Raw genomic sequence first — 19,074 nt, forward strand, 5'->3', positions numbered from 1 at the left:
TTTATTATTATTGGGTGATGTTAATTTCTTATCTTGATAAATGTCCCATAATTATGTAAGATGTTAATATTAGGGGAAGCTGGATGAAATAAATATGAGAACTCTTGTACTACCTTTGCAAGTTTCTGTAAATCTAAAATTATTTCAAAAAAATTAATACATTTTTCCTAACACATATCTTGTTAAAACAAGCAGACAGAATACTTATTTTTATCCACTCCCTTCTAAAACACCACTGAAATGAAAACTCTAGTGAAATGGAACCCTAAATTAGAAACTGAGAAGACCAATATATATTGTAGAGACTCCTAAAGGCTTACTTGTTTGTGGCACCAGAAACTTCTGGAAGTGGGAATGAAGGTGAGGACTCAACTAGAAGGAAAGTTTGGAAGTCTATTTAATAAGCAGTTAGGCCCCCATGCATTTTTTCCACTTCTGATAGAAAACTGGGGTTACTTTTCTGGAAAAAAATAAAATGTAGGGTCTGTGGGAACAGAGATCACCAAGGCAAAGTGAACATGGAGGTGGGAGGAGAGCAAGGTGAAAAGTTTCATCCTGCTTATGGAGAACTGTAGCCGTTTTTCCTATCCCAGCTCTCAGAATGCTGACAACCAGACAGGAAATTGGAAGATTCTTTTCTGAGGAATTTAGACAGCCCAAGATAAAAGACCTAAATATATTGGTATCAGAAATTGCCCCAAGGAAACAACCAAGCCAGATTACTCTGCTATTAAGATCATAGTCCATAAACCACAACTGCAAGCACAGAGATGTTACTCAGCATTTTAGTGCTCTCCTCTTTAAACATGAGCAAATAGTCAAGTATGAACAGATAACTTCCCATGAAAAACGGAATAAAACATTCTGTATAGTGTGGAAGGTTTAAAAAAAAACTCATTAAGGTTCTTAAAGGTAAGAGAAGATTTTACATCTATGAAACAGGAAGAGTATGCTATTTTTAAGTCAAATAAAAGATTAGAAATCTAAAATATAATAGAAAGTTAAAAAAAAATAGAAAAGATGAAGTTGTAGAAGGCTTCCAGAGACAAGAGTGTAAAAATACAAAAAAAAAAGAAAAAAGCAGAAAATAGGAGTGAAAATAGTGAAAATTAGGCAGTCAGCTTAGGAGGTTCATTAGCTGAATCAGAGGATTCTTGAAAAACAGAAAACAGAATGCAAGAAATAATGTATTTTTAGTATTATTATTATTATTAATCTCCCAAATTGAAGGGCATGAGTTTCTATATTGTAAGGCCTGAGTTTCTAGATAGACCTATAACTAGGTTTGTCATGAAATTTTTAAGAAATGGGGATAAAGAACATGTGTAAAAGTTCTTAGAGAAGGAAAAACTTATGCAATTGAAGAGGTATCAGAATGTAATCAGATTTCTCAAAAACCTTTAAAACTGCAGAAATTTCCAAGCTAGAAGTCCACACTTAGCCAAACTATAAGTTAAGTTTGAGGGTAGAATAAAGTCATTTTTCAGACAAAGAAAATATCAAAATTTTTATTTCCCATGTGCCTTTTCTCAAGAATCTCCTGCAGGAGGTGCTCTGTCAAAACAAAGGAGTAAACCAAGAAAGAAAAATCCAATGATATCCAGAATGCTAGAGTTACAGTTGAAGAGAGATGTAGTGAATTTCCAGAAATATGCCTGAGGGAGATCCAGATTAGACAGTTATGTAACAGACCTAGAGAACAACCAATCCAGTCTGGAGATATGTCCACGAGATATGTCTCCAAGAAAAGAAACATAATAGATGGCCTAATATCTTTGAATATACTGAGAAGCTATTTAGACAATTAGATAACAGTTTGGGAATCAATTCATAATGCTTATTTGCTCAGGCCCATATAATGTGGCTACAGTAACATAGGATCATCGGAAGATATTTTCACTCTTTCTTTGGCAACTCTGTCCAGATACTAGGTAAAAAATCCCTGAGCTAGTCTGCTAGAGAATGGGAAACCACAGGAAAGAGAAACAAACCTTTCTACCTGAGGCAACTCAGTAGTGGCAGCCACATCAGCCCCAACAGTTGATTTCACATATGTGGAAGACCCCAGCCAAGACTGAAAGAACTGCCCAGCTGAGCCCAACTTGGGCTCTTGGCCAACTTGGAGAGTCATGACCTAAATCAGGGATTGGCACGCTTTTTCTGTAGAGGATCATATAGTAGTAATTTTAGGTTTGATGGGACAAGAGGCTTAATCAAGAATATTATGTAGATGCTTACATAACAAGAGAAAAAAATTTCACAAATTTTACTGATGAAATTAAAAATATAATGATTATTTATTTATTTTAGAATGCATGAGCAGGGGGAGGGGCAGAGGGAGAGAATCTCAAGCAGACTCCCCACTGAACAAGGAGCCTGACACAGAGCTCGATCTCAGAACCCTGAGATCATGACCTGAATCAAAACCAAGATTCAGACACTTAACCGACTGAGCCATCCAGGTGCCTTGATGATATTTTTTAATAATATAGACCTAGTGACAATAGAATTCTCTTTGGGGAGGATAACATTTTGCTTTAATGTGGTTCAAAGTTAGATATCTCTATCATGAAAAATGGCTGCAAAACTCATTAATGCTGATATGTTATGAGATTCTACATATTTCATCTTTAAAAATGCCTAGTGTGGGTAGGTACTATCAAATACTGATATCAGTCAGTGAGCATATGATTTTAATGGAGCATATTCACTACTTGAGAAACATTTATAGAATTAGGTTATTCTACTGATATTTTACATTTAGCATATCATTACGGTGTAGATTAATTACTTCCAATTGAAAGTTACGTGAAAGTTTCTCAACTGTACAGTAAGTGGATTTTGAAATATAGACATTTTATGCATTTGTATCAATGTCTGAGAAGCACTGATGGAACTGTAGTTTGAACTCATAAATTTGTATAGGAATGGAAGGCTCACTTTTTTTTTCAGGTTTAAAGAGAAGTTTTTATTTTATTTTATTATGTTATGTTAATCACCATACATTACATCATTAGTTTTTGATGTAGTGTTCCATGAAGTCTCACTTTTTTTAATAGTAAGGCAACTTGACTTGACTCATGATTCAAACACTCATTTTCTAAGGTACATTTTCACAACCACGTGCAACATTTTAAATAATATATAATTATGAAATATGCATACATTGTATATTTAAAAAAAAGAAACACAGTTGCCCCCAGAGAATTTCTGATACTATGGTATATAGCCCACAAACTGGAATTGAGTTGATTGCTGAAATTTGTTCCATAAATAATTTAACTGTGTTTATAATCCTTAACTAAATTACACTGAAAAAGAACAAACATCCACAGGTCATTTATTAGTTCATGATCCTATGATTACTGAAATGTATGGTAGGTTAATGGATACTAAAACATAACTATACTTCTAAGCAATAAGGAGAACTTAAAAATCTTAAATAAAATGTCACATAAACTTTTAGCCCTAAATGATACTCATCATGATGTATTTCATTGTTATCCAGTCATCCAGTTTTTTAAGAAATTAGTATATAGAACTCTTTCTTCCACATTTAAAAACTAGCTATATAATCATTTGGATGTAATTTCTTGCATAGATTTTATCTTTTTATTGCATATATTTTAGATAAAAATATTTAAGATATGATGAGAAACATAACTGATATATTTTGACAAATCATAACATATATGCAAGTGGATGTGTTTCCCTCCAAACTATTTACCGTACAGCAGTGGTTCTCAGCTGGCGGCAATCTAGTGAGTAGATACCAGAGATGCTGCTTACCCCAGGACACCCTCCCACAACTCCCAGCAAAGAATCGTCAGTAGTACTGAGGCTGAGAAACCTGCCTTAGAGAATATACCATGTTCCAATGGTGTAACCATTCCTAAAATATTCTGGAAAATACTCGTTATAATCACCTATTTGCATATGCTCATTGTTGGCACATCTTCCTTGTGAGGTATATTTTATTTTAGACGAATTCTCATGTCTCATAGGGAATTCAACAAAACATCTAGGCAGAAATTCACAGGCATTTTGTATACATGCACCTAAAATCCACTAATTATTTCCAACTATAAGTCAGCATTTGGTCTAATTAGAAAATGGATGGCTTAAGGTTTACTTTTTGCATTATATTCAAAGGAATTTATTTCTTGGCAAGTATTTTTAAGGATGGGTTTCACAACCTCGACTGTCACCTAATTCCCAACTGGAGAGAGAGTTGAATTAAGAAACTTTTTTTTGAAAATTGTTCCTTATCATCTCAAAAAGCAAAGAGATCCTCAAAAATGTGGATTGAGCAGATAATAAACTCTCAGCCCCCCAAAAGCCAATGGAAGAACAAATTAGCTAATTCTTCATGTTTTTTCTGCACCTGTCCCTTTTATTTAAATTGATGTTTTTGCCTGGTCACATTTACTGACACGACCCTTGCTACTTAGAAATTCTGGTTTATATTTAATGTGACATGGATTTGTCTTTTACATTCAAATAATCCAGATCTATAGTTCTTATCTGCAGTTCTAAAATTCCAAAAGCCCTGAAAGCTAAGGATTTTATAACTCAACTGTTGGCAAACCTGACCTGAACTGATGTGGAGCTTTTTGTACTTTTAATTTAGCCACATAGTGTGAATGTTCATACTGTCTACTATAGAACTATCAATGTGTTGTGTTTCAGGGAGCTTAGCAATATTTTTTGCCTTTCCAAAATAATGAAAATTTTCAAATTTCAAATTAGTGTGATACCAGTAAGAACTGTAATAGTATATGATTTTATTTTAAATAATTTTATTCTCATTTTTGTCTTTGAACATTTATCATAGGTTTTCAACTTTAGTCTCCAAATAATTAAGGAAACAACTTAGTACTCTATTATTTTATCAATGGAACTAGAGCTTAATGTATTCAGTGATTGAAGATAAAATGGTAACCATTTTCAAAGTTACCACCATTCTAGGGATTTGCAGATTTGTGACTTCATTTTCTGTTTTACAAAAGGAATCCAAAAAATTATGAGCATACCAGTATTGAAGTGGAAAGAGGAGGTATGATCAGACAGATGATAAAAAATGATATGTATGCTGCTAATATTTCTAAAAACATGCTGAATATCACATAATAATCTTTTTAAAATACAAAATAAAATTTAATGTCATTCTCCCTCAAAGAAGGAAAACTAAAATGTAATCAAGAATGTAAGAAAACAGCCATTTCCATGGACTGCTTATTGAAAAAAAAAATGTGTACAAAAGGTCAGAAACTATAAGAGAACTCAAAAATTATATTCTTTGACCAAAATGATTCTACTTCTTGAATTCATCTTATAGAAATATCTAACATGCACCACAAAAATACATACATGGATGTTCATCACTGCTTTATTTTATTAAAAACAACCATAATACACATGAATAAGGATTGATCAAATAAATTCTTGCATATCCCTGCAATGGAATGTAAATCATATTATGAAGGAATGTATAATGGGTTAAAGTATTCAAAATATATTTTAAGTGTAAAATGCCAGTTAGAAAATAGTATGTACAGTTTGAGCCCCACCTTCTCTATACCCAAGTGTGGAGACATGTGTGTATTGTTTTGTGCTCATAATTTTCTGTATTTTCAAATTTTCTACAGTAAATATATTTACAACAGGAAATTCTTAATATTATTTCATATTTCCTGGGTTATATGCACATATCTAAAATTAATTGGGAAAAACCAAACAAAAACAAGTATACACTACAAAGTGAAGAGTCCTCAAGACTAACAAAGTGAAGCAAATACTCCTGCAAAATTTCAAGGCATTTTCTAACTGATCACCTGTAAAAGACGGATGCTACCTATATAGATAAATACAAGTTAAAGAAGTTTATTTTGTGGCATTCATCCAATCCATGATATGCTATTTTAGCAGAAAATATACTTTCTGAAAAGTGTTGTACTTGTTTTTCAGAATTTTAGCCTTTTTTCTCCTTATCTGAAATTCTGAAATCTCCAAGGTACTTGATTACAATTTCAGTAATACAGGAAGTACCACTTTTCTCCCCAGATTCCTCATTTCAAATATTAGCACACAGGGTGGAATTTTTACCTCTTATTCATGGTGTCCAGCTCTCAACATCTTAACCTGGCAGAAGGACCAAACTAGCTGTAAATCTTCACCAGACCACACTTGATTACTGTATGATGGGAAAATTAAACGTGAATAAAACAGCTAGAGCATTAGGGTGTTCTTGGAAGAATAAACACAAGTTGGAAGTCTTATGTGGATAGTGCAAAGTACAGGAAGGCAATCAATCATGTAAACATCAAATGAAAGGTTGGTAAGGAAGCCATTGGAGTCTGTCAGGCGCTCCCTGCAATAAATGACTTATTCCATTTCTTTTCCCTTTCACTCGGTTTAGAAAAATGAATTCTGTGAAATCTCTAACATCCTAAAAGATTTTGCAAATTCTTATTCCTGTTTAAAGATACACTTTGAGCGGAATGAGCTCAACCCATTGCAGAGGAGTTTTTGTTTACATAAAATGGACACAAACATGTCATAGTGCATACCTCCCCGACTTTTTTTCTTCCTCCCACAAACAGGAAACTGTCAAGGCAGCAATAATAGAAGAGCAAAAGCGAAGTGAAAAGGCTGTGGAAGAGGCAGTGAAGAGAACAAGAGATGAACTGATAGAGTATGTAAAAGAACAGAAAAGAGTAAGTATCCCCTGAAGGGTTTTACTTTGTGCTTCCATAAACTGAAACACTGGCTTTCCTACAATAACATGACATTTTAAAATATTTAAAATGTCCTTTGTCATCTAATTTAAGAATCTCCAAGATTCTTTTTCTGATATAACTATATATTCTGATAGTTCTATCTTTAAAGATAAATTCCATCTGTCAACAAAAAGCAACACTGAATAACTTCTCGCTAGACTCCTAGAAATGACCTATAGCATTTCCAACTTAATTACCTCATGAAGAAAGTAGACAGTTTTAGATTTTTAGGTTTTTTGCCATAAGTTTGTTAATTTCCTACACTAGCTGTTGAAATTTGCATACACCCTTTAGGCCTTCTGACTGTTAACACCACTGTGGTTCTAGTAGACTTCAATACAGTTAGCAAGTTAAGGTTCTTCTGTCACAGTTCCATTTCAGAAACATAATTCAGAATATGCTTCAAAAAATTCAGAATACATATTGAAGCTTTACAAAATAAATGTCACTTCAGTGCAATGTGGTCTTATTAAGGTGTGAGTTTGAGCAGTGGCTGAAAATAATGGGTCAGACTTAATTTTTAGTCTTTGCAACAGATCTTTAGTCTTAAGTAAGAAAGATAAGAAACACATAAGATGTTTAATGTAATCTCTGTAATAAACATATTCTAATACAGTACATAAGAAGTTATAAAATAAATTTTCTTATACACAATGGTTTATCTTTTTTATATGTTTCATATAATATGTTATATATTACAGAAGTAACATACTTGGGGATTATATATAATATTAGGTATATATATGTAATATAAACATGTAGCATTTAACCATATGTGTTATGTAATATATAATAAAAATATAAATAAAGCATAAAACAGTGTGTGTGTATGAGGAAATTTGACACATGATATCTAAACTTAATTGGTGGTCAAATGGCAAAATAAATACAAAATGTAGGATTACCCTTCAGTTGGCAGTTAAGTAGAAGGCTAGGAGTACAGTAAAAGCACATGACACCAGCTTAATTGCACATTCTTAATTTGAAGTCAAATTTGGTATGATAAAAAGAAAATTCTCCTCCCTCAGTAGCTACCATTAGGTTTCAACAAAGGAGAATTTGTCAGCAGAGGAAAAATTGCTAATGAAGCTTTCCAGGTGAATTATCCATTCATAGAAGCATTTTGTGTGGGATTAAATTTTTGTGCATCCTATCCAGGTGTTTTTAAAAGCAGTTTCACCCAAATAAATTCCTGATAGGTGCCTAACCTTCTGAAGAGAAAACTCTGAGCCAAAAATAGTCAATTGACTTTTTAGGAAGTGATATATTCTCAGAAAACTGCTATTTCTCATGTGTATCCCCAAAATGCTTATTTTCAGTAGTCTGGTTTAAAAGTAGTCATGCAGCAAAGGAACTATAGATGCTTTCCACATATGCACACAACTGCAATAGTGAAAGAACATAAACTTCAAGTAACTTCAGGATGTCTTGTGGGTGTATCCTTTTCTTTCAGGTTTTCTTAATAATATGTGACCAGTCTTTACTTGAGCTCTAAATCTGAACAAGAGATTATAGAAAAAAGCAAACACACTAGTGACATTATTTTACACTTGATCTTAGCCAAAAGGCCAAGAAGCGATCTCATGACATTATTTTAGATTTGTATTTTTTCAATCAAAATGGAAGATTTTTCTTAGAAAATTTCAAAATTCTATTACTTTCCCATCAAAAGGAGTCATGTGGCTGCCATAAGAAATGTTTAAGATGAGAGCAAGAAATGCCCTCATCCGGTCCCTATGTGAGCAAATTAATCCTTGAAGAGGATTGACCATGCACTCTGCCAATTAATCTGTGTGTTCTTACAAATCCTATTAAAGAATTAGTATTCATTTGTATTAGATAAACCAGTTCTCACATGTAGAAACATTCATTAAATAACAACAACAAAATCAGGACATTTGATTCTATTTGCACCAAATTTCCACTTCTTTATGCTTGTTTCTGTATACGGTAAGGGAAATAAATGTAATACCTACCTTACAGAATTGTCACTAATAATAAACATATACTAAAATAGAACAGCTAAAGTAAGGACTCAATAATATGTGCTATGGTTTTTATCATTTTCACTGCATTATTAGGGAAAAAATACCAGAAACTCTTAGTAGCATTATTTTTTTTTTTGCTAATGAAAAATGTGCTTTTCAGATTAATATTTGGCATCTTTCTTCTGAAGTTTACAGTGTGATTCTAAAAGTTTATTCCACTCTTGTTACTAGATTCACAGAAGATTAGAACTGATTTAATCAGTATACTAGTAGGAAGGTTATTACTTCCACTTGGGGATTTGGGAGTTATTTTCATAGCACATTGTGGAATACTTTTAATATTTGAATGTTTCCATCTCTTCAAACAGAAAAGCTATAAAAAAAGGAAAATGGATAAAATATCTGAAATGGAGCACCAACTAATTACTAGACCTCTTTTTTATATAACTTTTTAAAAATTGAGATTCATTCTCTATACTCTTCTTCTTTCCAAAACTGGGTTTCAGTATTTCAAGTTAATTTGTGTGAATATCTTTGGGCTTGGAAATTTTTCACAAAAAATAAGATATCTCATAGCTTATAAAGTCATAGTTAGAAGAAACAAAAGTTTTTTAGCAAATTCATAATCTTCTTGTCTCTTTCCAAAAGACTAAATTCGGGTAACTCATCTCTACTTCTTCCTTTGTAAGATGGATTTCTATTTGCATCAGAGAAGAACACTTTTCCAGAACAAAAATTTTCCTTTCTCCTCTCCAGCTTTTTTTAACTAGAGAGTCAACTTGAGATTTTTAGCATTAGACACCTCAAAAGCCCTATAGACCTTAGTTCCAACTGGGCTTACATTCCAGTCTGTGAAGTAATCTTCCCCTTTTGAAGTTTTCAGAAATCTTTGAAGGAAGAAGTCTAATGTTGTGTTCCTGTCTTCGTATGTCTTTTGTCTTAAACAATTTTTCCTTTGACATCATCTTACCCTTACCAAATTCACTAAAAGCCTGAAATGACTCTTTTCCCTTTAGTCTTTTACTTTTATTTATTTATTTATTTATTTATTTTTTATTTTTTTAGTCTTTTACTTTTAAAAGATAGGGGAACACAGAATGAAAAATCCAAATGCTTGTCTTTTTAAAAAACTTATAGCTTGTCCTACAGTGTAAGATGCAGTAGAATCAAATATCACCATAGTGGTAACATTGCTTTTTCTGTGTGTGTGCAGTCAACAAGGTTTTAATCAGTTATCCAGTCCTTTTAAGTATTACAATTATACAAAGAATTAGAATTAAAATTATATAAAAATTAGAATTATACTGAGAAAATGTTTTATTTTTAAATGCCATTTACCAGTTTTCCTTAAATCAATAGAGATATCAAATTTTATAAATACTATTCATCTAGTCTAAACATCTTCTATAGAACAGAGGGGCTACCTATACATGTACTAATTAAGTGAAATAATTTACACTGAAATTGCATACTAAATTATTTACTAAGTTGGATACATAGTACTTATATTGTTAGTCCAAGTCATAGTAGCAACCAAAAATTAGTATGGAATCAAAATACCAAACAAGGAGAGCTTTTTAAATGATCAATCAGAAAAATAATTCAAATTAATAATGGATCTGTTCCAGTGATAAAATGACTTTCTTTTAAGTATTCTAAGGAATAGGGATTTTTTTTAATCCTCTATAAACTCTTATCTTGTTAAGCCCAGAAAAAATAATTATTATATTGAATTCACAACTAGCATAGAATTGAAAAGCTGCTGTTTTGTAGCCTCAACTCTTACAAATTTTCCAACAGATGATAAAAATTGTCTTGTTTTTTTTAAAGATTTATTTATTTATTTATTTGAGAGAGCGAGCACGTGCACAGGGCGGGGCAGAGGGAGTGAGAGAATCTCAGGCATGCTCCCTGCTGCACATGGAGCCCCGTGTGGGGCTTCATCTCACCACCCTGAGATCATGACCTGAGCTGAAATCAAGTCGCATGCTTAACCAACTGAGCCACCCAGGTGCCCCTGAAATTGTCTAATTTTTTTTAATAAATTTAGAAATTTTCACTATAATTTGTACAATCCAAAGAAAAAGTAAAAGGAAAACCTGGAAAGATTTTAAGATATCTTTAATTTGAGAGTCAGCTAGGTATCTTCAAGTATAGTGATTTGCATTGGAAAGGCTATAACTGTATTTCATTAAAATTTAAATTTTGGTCCAAACTCTCTTGAATCATTATAAATTCTACATAAGAGGTTGCAAACTATAACCCGTGGGTCAAATCTGGTTTGCTACTTGTTTTTGTAAGTAAAGTTTTATTGAAATACGCAGCCATACCCCTTCATTTATGTATCATTTTTTAGCTGGTTTCATGCTGCAATAGCAGGGCAGTTTGAGATTCTATCAGGACCGTCTAATGTAAAATATTTACTATCTGACCCTTTATAGAGAAAAGCTTATCAACTCCTGTTCTAGACCATCAAAATCATCTTGTAGGGAAAATTCCTTCCTGTCAGGCATTTTTAAAATATTTATTCTTTCATTATGCCTCATTGTAACTAGACAGTTGAAATTCCATAGGTGCCAATCTGGGGAAGATTTTTCTCTTGATATTAATTGCCAGGTAAGGTATTACTATAATATATTAAATCCGGTGATTAGTAGCATAAACTGTATTTTAGACTAAAGGAGATTCTAGAAAAATGAGATAGGAAAGACCACATCCCTTGACACTTCCCTAGGGAGGAAGAATTTGTGGTTTATAATGACCTACGGCCCTTGGATTAGAATGGAGTGTTCCAACCCATCCCACAAGTTAAGACTGTTACACATGAGCTTGCTATGAGGGAGGAAGTGTGAATAACATTCAGCAAGCAACAACTACTCACAGCCAAGCAGTGATTCCTAAAAAATAAAATCTTGTCCAAATGTAATAAAAGATTATTTTTTTTTCCCCTGAAGAACCAGAATTATGGCCTGTGTTTTCTAAATCACCTCCAGGAAAATAATCTTCACTTTAGAGGATCCTTTTAATTTAGATCTTTAGAGAAGACTAAGGAGGAATTATCTTCATTTCAAAGTTTTTATGTTCAAGGCATTGTCAGAATTTCTTAATTTTAAAAGGACTCTTTTAATCCAGTTTTGCTACGTATTCTTGAGTATTTGCATCTCAAACTAATTATTGAAAGGTAGTATTTGGCCAAAATGAACTCTGTGATCAGTTCTACAGTTACTTGAATTAAACATGATTTCAAGACAGTTATCTAGTATCTTATGGTGCCTTATTTTTCTCCTCTTAATAATATGGAAGTTGCACTGTCAGATCTCTAATGTCTCTTACAGCTCTAAAATCTGTCAACACTGTGCATAACATTTTCCTTGATAACTGATAAATCTTTTGAGGGGTTTTGAATTCTTGGCATAAATAAGTTGCATCATACTAGTTCTTTTATATACTTTTTATGCATTAACATGGAAAATGACACTTTCTGGCATTCCCCAGCCTTCTGCCTCATTTTCATTCTAATTGATTAGCCTAATTAACTTACTGTACTCATTCTGGGGCAGGCTGTATATTGCCTATTCAAGAAGCATCTGCCCTTATAACTTTTGATTTGGGTCTCATATAAGAAAATGCTTTTATCTGACCAAGGCATATTAAAATGAATATACCCTCACATATACTTGTTGTCCTTTCATTCATACCTCATTTTTTGTTGCCAAAGGGAATTTAGCCTACTCCATTTCAAGTTAACCCATAAAAACTTTACCTTCCAAATTTATAAAATTTCATCCATTTCAAATGGTACAATAACAAAGACATATAGATTTGGAAATAGCCAGTGCTATCGGTATTTTCATGGAAATCAGAGTTCTTATAGTGAGCTATTGAGGATATAACCTAGGAGAAGAGGTTGAAAGATCTGAGGTTGTTCAACTGAAGAAAAAGTTACTATGGAAATTCAATAATATAGAAACCCAGAAAACATGATCTTACTATGATCTTAGTGTTAAAGGAATACCTAGAAATGGTCAACTTAAGTGGAATCCAGATTGTTGAATTGAAATGTTCTATATCAGGGGGCGCCTGGGTGGCTCAGTCGTTAAGCGTCTGCCTTCGACTCAGGTCGTGATCCCAGGGTCCTAGGATCGAGCCCCGCATCGGGCTCCCTGCTCCTCAGGAAGCCTGCTTCTCCCTCTCCCACTCCCCCTGCTTGTGTTCCCTCTCTTGCTGTGTCTCTCTCTGTCAAATAAATAAATAAAATCTTAAAAAAAAAAAAAAAGAAATGTTCTATATCAGAAAACAATACAAAACAACAACCATTTATTGAGCACCGAGTTTGTCCAGGATGCCATGATAGCTGCTTTATTTACACTGTTTCACATAATCCTCAAAACAACCCTAAAATAATATCTGCACTTTACAGACAAGGAAAATTGAGAGTCAGTGATATTTGATAACTGCCCAAGATCAGTAGAAGAGAAAGTCAAGATTTTAACTTGATTCTGTCTGACTGTAAACCATGTAGGGAGATTCTCCAGTAACTCCTTAAGTCTGGTTAGATAATTTGCTTTACACGTTATTTTTCAGACGGCTTTCTAGGATTGTCAGTTTCTCCATTAGCAGGCTTTTAATACACCTTTCTACTTGTACAGTCTCCATCTAGATAAATTAGAGAAATCAGTTCCATCCAGACAAATTAGGAAGAAAAACAGAAAAGCATGGAGAGTGTGCAGTCACACACCTCACTTGGGAAATTGCTTGCAATTATGTATTGCATACAATTTATAAATGATTTTTAAGTAGATTTTTCACCTGTTGTGAACTTTTGAGTTCCCTAGCAAAGGCTATTGGTTTAGATTATTTTAAATATTATTTCATTCCCACAGGGTTTTAAGGTTTTGATTTATATAAAAAACAGGCCTGATGTTTTCCTGATTTTATTAGGAAATATTAGGTGGTGGTAAAAGATTGACAAAGTCTTAAAATGAGATTTCTCTAAAATGCGCAGCATGAATTGGGCTATGAAGTTAAAACCACCAAGAGTTTATATAATAGCAGCGATAAGGTAACAATAACTTTGTCTTGCTTTTTTTAAAACCAGTCTAACTTTACTATTCTAGGTAGTATTATCTCTATCTTTTGTCCAAATAACACTGTATTTAAAACCCTTAGCCTATTATTTTTAGTTCTCATTAAAGTCCTTATGGGTATATTCTTGGAATTAGTACACATTTCTACTCACATACAGGCTAATGCCAAACTCCCTTAAAATTACACTTCCTCTAAGAATTAAAAAATGAAACAAAAGTAACATGTCAGTTATTTCAGTCCTTTAAAAATGAAACAAAAGTTATATGTCAGAGTTATTTCAGTCCTTTAAAATAGATCCAAATATACAAGTCATTATTGCAAACAAGTTTTTTATGCAGCAAATTAAGAAAACTGAGCATGATCCCAACATAACCTGTTTGAAAGCCAATTTTGTTGAATTTTAAAGTTATGTTGGCATGGATAATATTTTTTTTAACTTCATTTTATTCTATTTCAGCATGGAGCTAAAGCAGTATAATCCTAGTATTTACTTCTCTGACACTTCTTAGTGGCTCTCAATTCCTAATTCAGTCTTGCTAGGTAGAGAGAAGAAATTATTGTCTTTTACAAGAAAGATACAAGAATTGAACAGTAACAGTTCAGGCCTTGCACTGATATCTACAAGGGCTTCTTATGAAATATTTATAAATATAATCACTTTCTCTGTGTACTTCAAACAATTGAACTATAGAAATTATGTCAATAGGATTGTGTGGGCTTACTCCATAATAGGTTAATGTTCTTTGTATTATCCTGCATATTTATGAATATCTGTTGCTTCCCAAGCTTTGACTTATTTTTCAAATGTATAAATTGTTAAGAAATGAGTTATTTTTTATGTGCTGCTTTTTAACTGAAACTTCTAAAATGACTGTTTTCTTATTTCTTTTCTTTATCAAAATCTCTTTCAGTTCAAAGGAGATGGTATTATTACTAAATGACACTTGGTAGTTGTTACATTTAAACTACTTGATTTATTATGTAGTTGTTTTCCATCATATGCATCTCCTCAGCCATCAGTTCTTTCCTTTGAAAAAATAGCAAAAATAACAATTTGGTTTGTAACTAATAGTGCCTTGGAAACAGCATGAAAAAATCATTTTCTAAGAGATGCGGTATTTTTCTTCTCATATGAAAACAGAGAAAACCTCCTTGACATTCTGTTCATTGCTGATTCATATGCACTGACATGACCTCTCTGTGCTCCTGTCTTGCTTTGGAAGCTTTGTGCTCACTCTTTAAAGGAAGGCCAATTATTTAATACATGTGAACTCGAGTCTGTAACAGAGAGGAAACAGATACATCATTTATTATCATCACATTATTTTTGAATGAAATCCATTAGATTATGGGTGAATCACATGTCTGACTTAGTCTTTGACTAAATTGTCAGACAATTTTTCTTATTTTTTTAAAATAGGAATACTAAATGGATAGGCAAGATATTTTACTTTTCTTTCTGCGGGATTGATGTACCAGTGTATATCTCTTATTTCTCTTTTTAAAGATATTTATTATCCTTTGTTCTTTTTCTAGTAGTTTTTCATTCATTCTCCTCGTCATTGATTGGTTCAGCTGAGATTCCATAATCCTTAGTTCTATACATAAAGCTGCAACATTCACATGAATTTACCCTCTAAGAACTAATTTTTATCATTGCATCCCTTTAGCAGAGAATTTAAGATTAACCTAATTAAGGTCCTATAAATATTTGACAGGTCTATTTGAAAACTTGGTCTATTTGAAAACTATGTATTTTTTAAATTCGGATTGAATTCCTAATTTTATGCAACAGAGGTTGATTCTGACCAATTAACAGAAGAGAAGTTTATTTATTAAGAGGTTATTGGGATGGGAGAAACAGGCTTTGAAGCTCAGCTTCCAAAAGCAAAGCCCAAAACCATGACATAGAACTGACCTAATGAGGAAATCCCATTGCTGCTGCTTGCCCACCAAATGCTCCCCCTCCCAACTCATTGCTTTCCCTTTCCCACTTACACCACTGCATCTCACAACCTCTAGATGTTGGCCCCAAAAAGCCAAAGTCTCTGCCTCTACCCTCACCAGTTAAGAAGGTCCCAAATGGAGTTTCATTTATCAGATTGTTCATTTTTTCTTGAAATTTCATGGGGGCAAACCTGATTGGTAGACTTTTGATCACATGCCTATATCCTGGGTATGAAAAGAAGCTAAGAAAATATTCTTTGGGCATTCTACCTCGCAGTGACCAAACTTAGAAACACAGAATATCTCCTGATATGTTAAGGGTTTTCACAAAATGCCAAAACAAGAAAATACGGCAAACGTATGCTATCCTACATTGCTTGGCTATTCAACATCAATTTATACCCTTTGTCAGTACTTAAACCTAACCTTTAAAATACACTGTTCTTCCATACTTAACCGTATTAACAGTAATATCAAGTAAAATAATAACAAAATACTTCAGCTATCCCTTATAAAAACAAGGTGTGTTCATAATGGGAATGGCCTAAAATCTCTTGTAGCAACCTACCACACGGCAAGTGCAGCTGAGAGTGTGAATGATCTGATCACATAACTTCTGCTGTTTCTTTCTCAAGTCTCAGTCCATGTATGTCACAGCCACTTAATATGGTTTACTCCTGAGTAAATAGTTCAGTGAATTTAATAGTTCAGTGAATCAGCTAAACCAAGTTCATTTAGGACAGATCAGGTCACATTTATTGTTTCTGCAGCCTGATATACAGACTCTAGTAGCACTTGGTAATGAACTAAATGCTCCCTTTCAAAGGGGCAAGTTTCCTGCCTGATGACTTTGCTCCGGAACCTTAGAGATCTCTGCTAGGGCTCCTTGATCCGAACTTGCCACGGGTTCCATCTAGCACTGTGATGGAGTACTAACGTCTCTAAATCCACTGACTCTGTTGGTCATGGATGCCAGGTAGATGCTCTGGAGCCGGGGCAACGAGGAAGCCTCCTTTGTCCTATGCGCTCACTCAACAGCTGGAGGCTTTCAGGTCACTTCATAAATAGGTCAAAGCAAGATTCCCAATGGGATATATATTATTTTCAAAAAGACCCACATACCACTGTGCCTCTTTCTTAGTGGCAGGACGCATAAGGTATTGTTGGTTATCTAACTTTGTAGAGGTTAACCTGATATGCTCAAGATCACAGGGCCCTCAGAAACTTCACTGTGGTGTAGCTTTTATATTCTCATAATGATGTATCTCCCACCTTACTACACTCATATTGGACTTAGAGCTATGTTGTACATATCTGTACAAAGGATCTTGAATACTTATTACTTCCTGCTTTCCAGGTCCTGGAGATGTAATGTCATCATTGTAGTTGTCCTGTGTTTTGGTGAGACAGTAATGGTCTTTGTGAAATATACTGTGGTTCAGAGCCAAATAATTTGTATAACCCTAAGAGGAAATGATTTATTGCTCTATGAAAACAGCTCTTACAGGTATTCTCTCTCTATTGGGAAAGAAGGAAAAAGTCATGTGCAGATGGATAGTCTGAGTATACCTGGTGCTGAGCACTAGCAATGAATGCACATCTGCAGGAGCAACTGCATGTGAAACCACTATCTGATTAAGCCTCTGGTAATCTACTCTCCTTCTCCAGTGCCAACGATATACTCTGTGTGTTTAGTGTCCTCCTGGACTGGATGTGAGGCAGATTCTGGTTAAAATTCCATCCACTCATCATTTGATTCCCACAGTCGTCCTTTGTGACCACTAGCCCACAGTGGTATTCTGGGTCCCCCGTCTTTTAGAGTTAGTTCAGAGCTATTCTACAACAGTACCCAAAAGACCTGGTCTATCCCTTTCTCCAGTGCAGTTACCTTGATGGAAGAGGCCAAGCTGAGAGTTTACAGTTTACACCTGTGATGTCATTACGATACATGTCTTCAGGAACTTGCACTCTGTCCTTTACTCAGAGAGCTCTGGGTCTGCAAAGTGACTTAGGACTAGAAATTGGAAAAGACGTTACAAATTTTTGTTTTAGTGGTTCAAGTCAGGCCTCTATTAAACCTAGATATCTTATAATTTTATTAAGTTGGAATTTTTTTGGATACTTATCTGATATATGGATCATTTGGTCCAGTAGCCAAAGCCAATGGTCAGTGCAGGCCAGAGCATTCTGATTAAACTTAACTCTCCTAATAAGAACAGTAACCTTCTCCTCCTGCCTCTTGCATCTAAGTGTTTCTGCCTGAGGTCGGCCACCTCAGCATCCCACTATCTACACTGAAAGCAGCGATACCCAGGAGCACTCCTGGTTTGTAGAAGGTAGACAATGTTGTTCACTGACGCTGCCTTTTCCCTCCCTGGGAACATTAGGGAGTAGCTCTTGGCTGTGATTTTTGCCTTGAACTGAGAATTTGGAATTGTGAACATTTCGTTATCTTTTTAAAAGCTGTGCTGTGGAATTAACAGCCAGTCAGGATTCTTGTTTATATTGTTGTTCCATGTTAGTAGCCACTGGATCTTCCGAAGTCTTGCCTTCATTGGTCACTTCATTTCAAGTGACTATAGTTAATAATTTGTTACTTTGCTAACTGCAGGCTGCCAGACTTGACTTTTTTTTTTTCTTTCAGAAACAGCTGGAATTTTAGAGCCATCAGCCCTTAGAGAGCCAGAACTAGCCATAGATCTTCCTGATTTTCCTGAGGCTAAATTGCCTTCAGCCACTTCTTAGTAGCCATTTAGTATCGACCAGGGTTTTCCTCTTAAGCAGCAGAAGCTGTCTCTGGGCAGTTAAGCAGTAAAAAATTTATTAAAAGGAAATTGAGTAGTTGACCAAATTGTTGAGAGCTAGAGAACCAGGGTCAAAGTCAAGCTTCTAGAAACAATACCAAAACTGTACCACACAACTTGCTTAAAGATAAGTCCCCCTTTGCTGCGAGATTCCCATCAAGCACTCTAAGAGCCCGTTGCTTAATGCAACCATTGAAGTAGCCAACAGTTGAATGTATCTCATCCTTATGAGCAAAATGGATGCTATACAGCGCTTCCTTCCTCTCAGTCTGCTAAATCAAAGTCCATCACAGTTGACTCTGATTAGCAGAGCCCTGGGAATAAAGCAGGATAGATAACTATGTTTTCTGGGTTTTACCTAGGGGAGTCATACCTCATAAGGCTAGAAATTCATCAAACACAGGAAGGGTATCAAAAATCAGGGAACATTACAAGTGGCCACTACATATTTTGGAAATTTTTTCCAAG

At 34.2% G+C, this 19,074-nt stretch overlaps 1 protein-coding gene across 2 annotated transcripts in view; it reads left to right on the forward strand.

Annotated features, from left to right (window-relative positions):
• CCDC91 (coiled-coil domain containing 91) overlaps positions 1-19,074 on the forward strand; it is a 315,250-nt gene that overhangs the window by 257,404 nt on the left and 38,772 nt on the right. Inside the window, exon 12 of one of the 2 annotated variants that reach the window (XM_028113274.2) lies at positions 6,603-6,716. The exons of the other annotated variant lie outside the window; for it this stretch is intronic. Coding sequence (XP_027969075.2) covers positions 6,603-6,716 — 114 coding nt within the window. The remainder of the gene's footprint in view (positions 1-6,602; positions 6,717-19,074) is intronic. 2 annotated transcript variants of the gene reach the window in all.

The sequence above is a fragment of the Eumetopias jubatus genome, unplaced genomic scaffold (assembly GCF_037043125.1).
Source record: "Eumetopias jubatus isolate StellerSeaLion01/CBP00866 unplaced genomic scaffold, mEumJub1_p1.0 scaffold_8, whole genome shotgun sequence".
In the NCBI taxonomy this organism is placed as follows: Eukaryota; Metazoa; Chordata; class Mammalia; order Carnivora; family Otariidae; genus Eumetopias; species Eumetopias jubatus.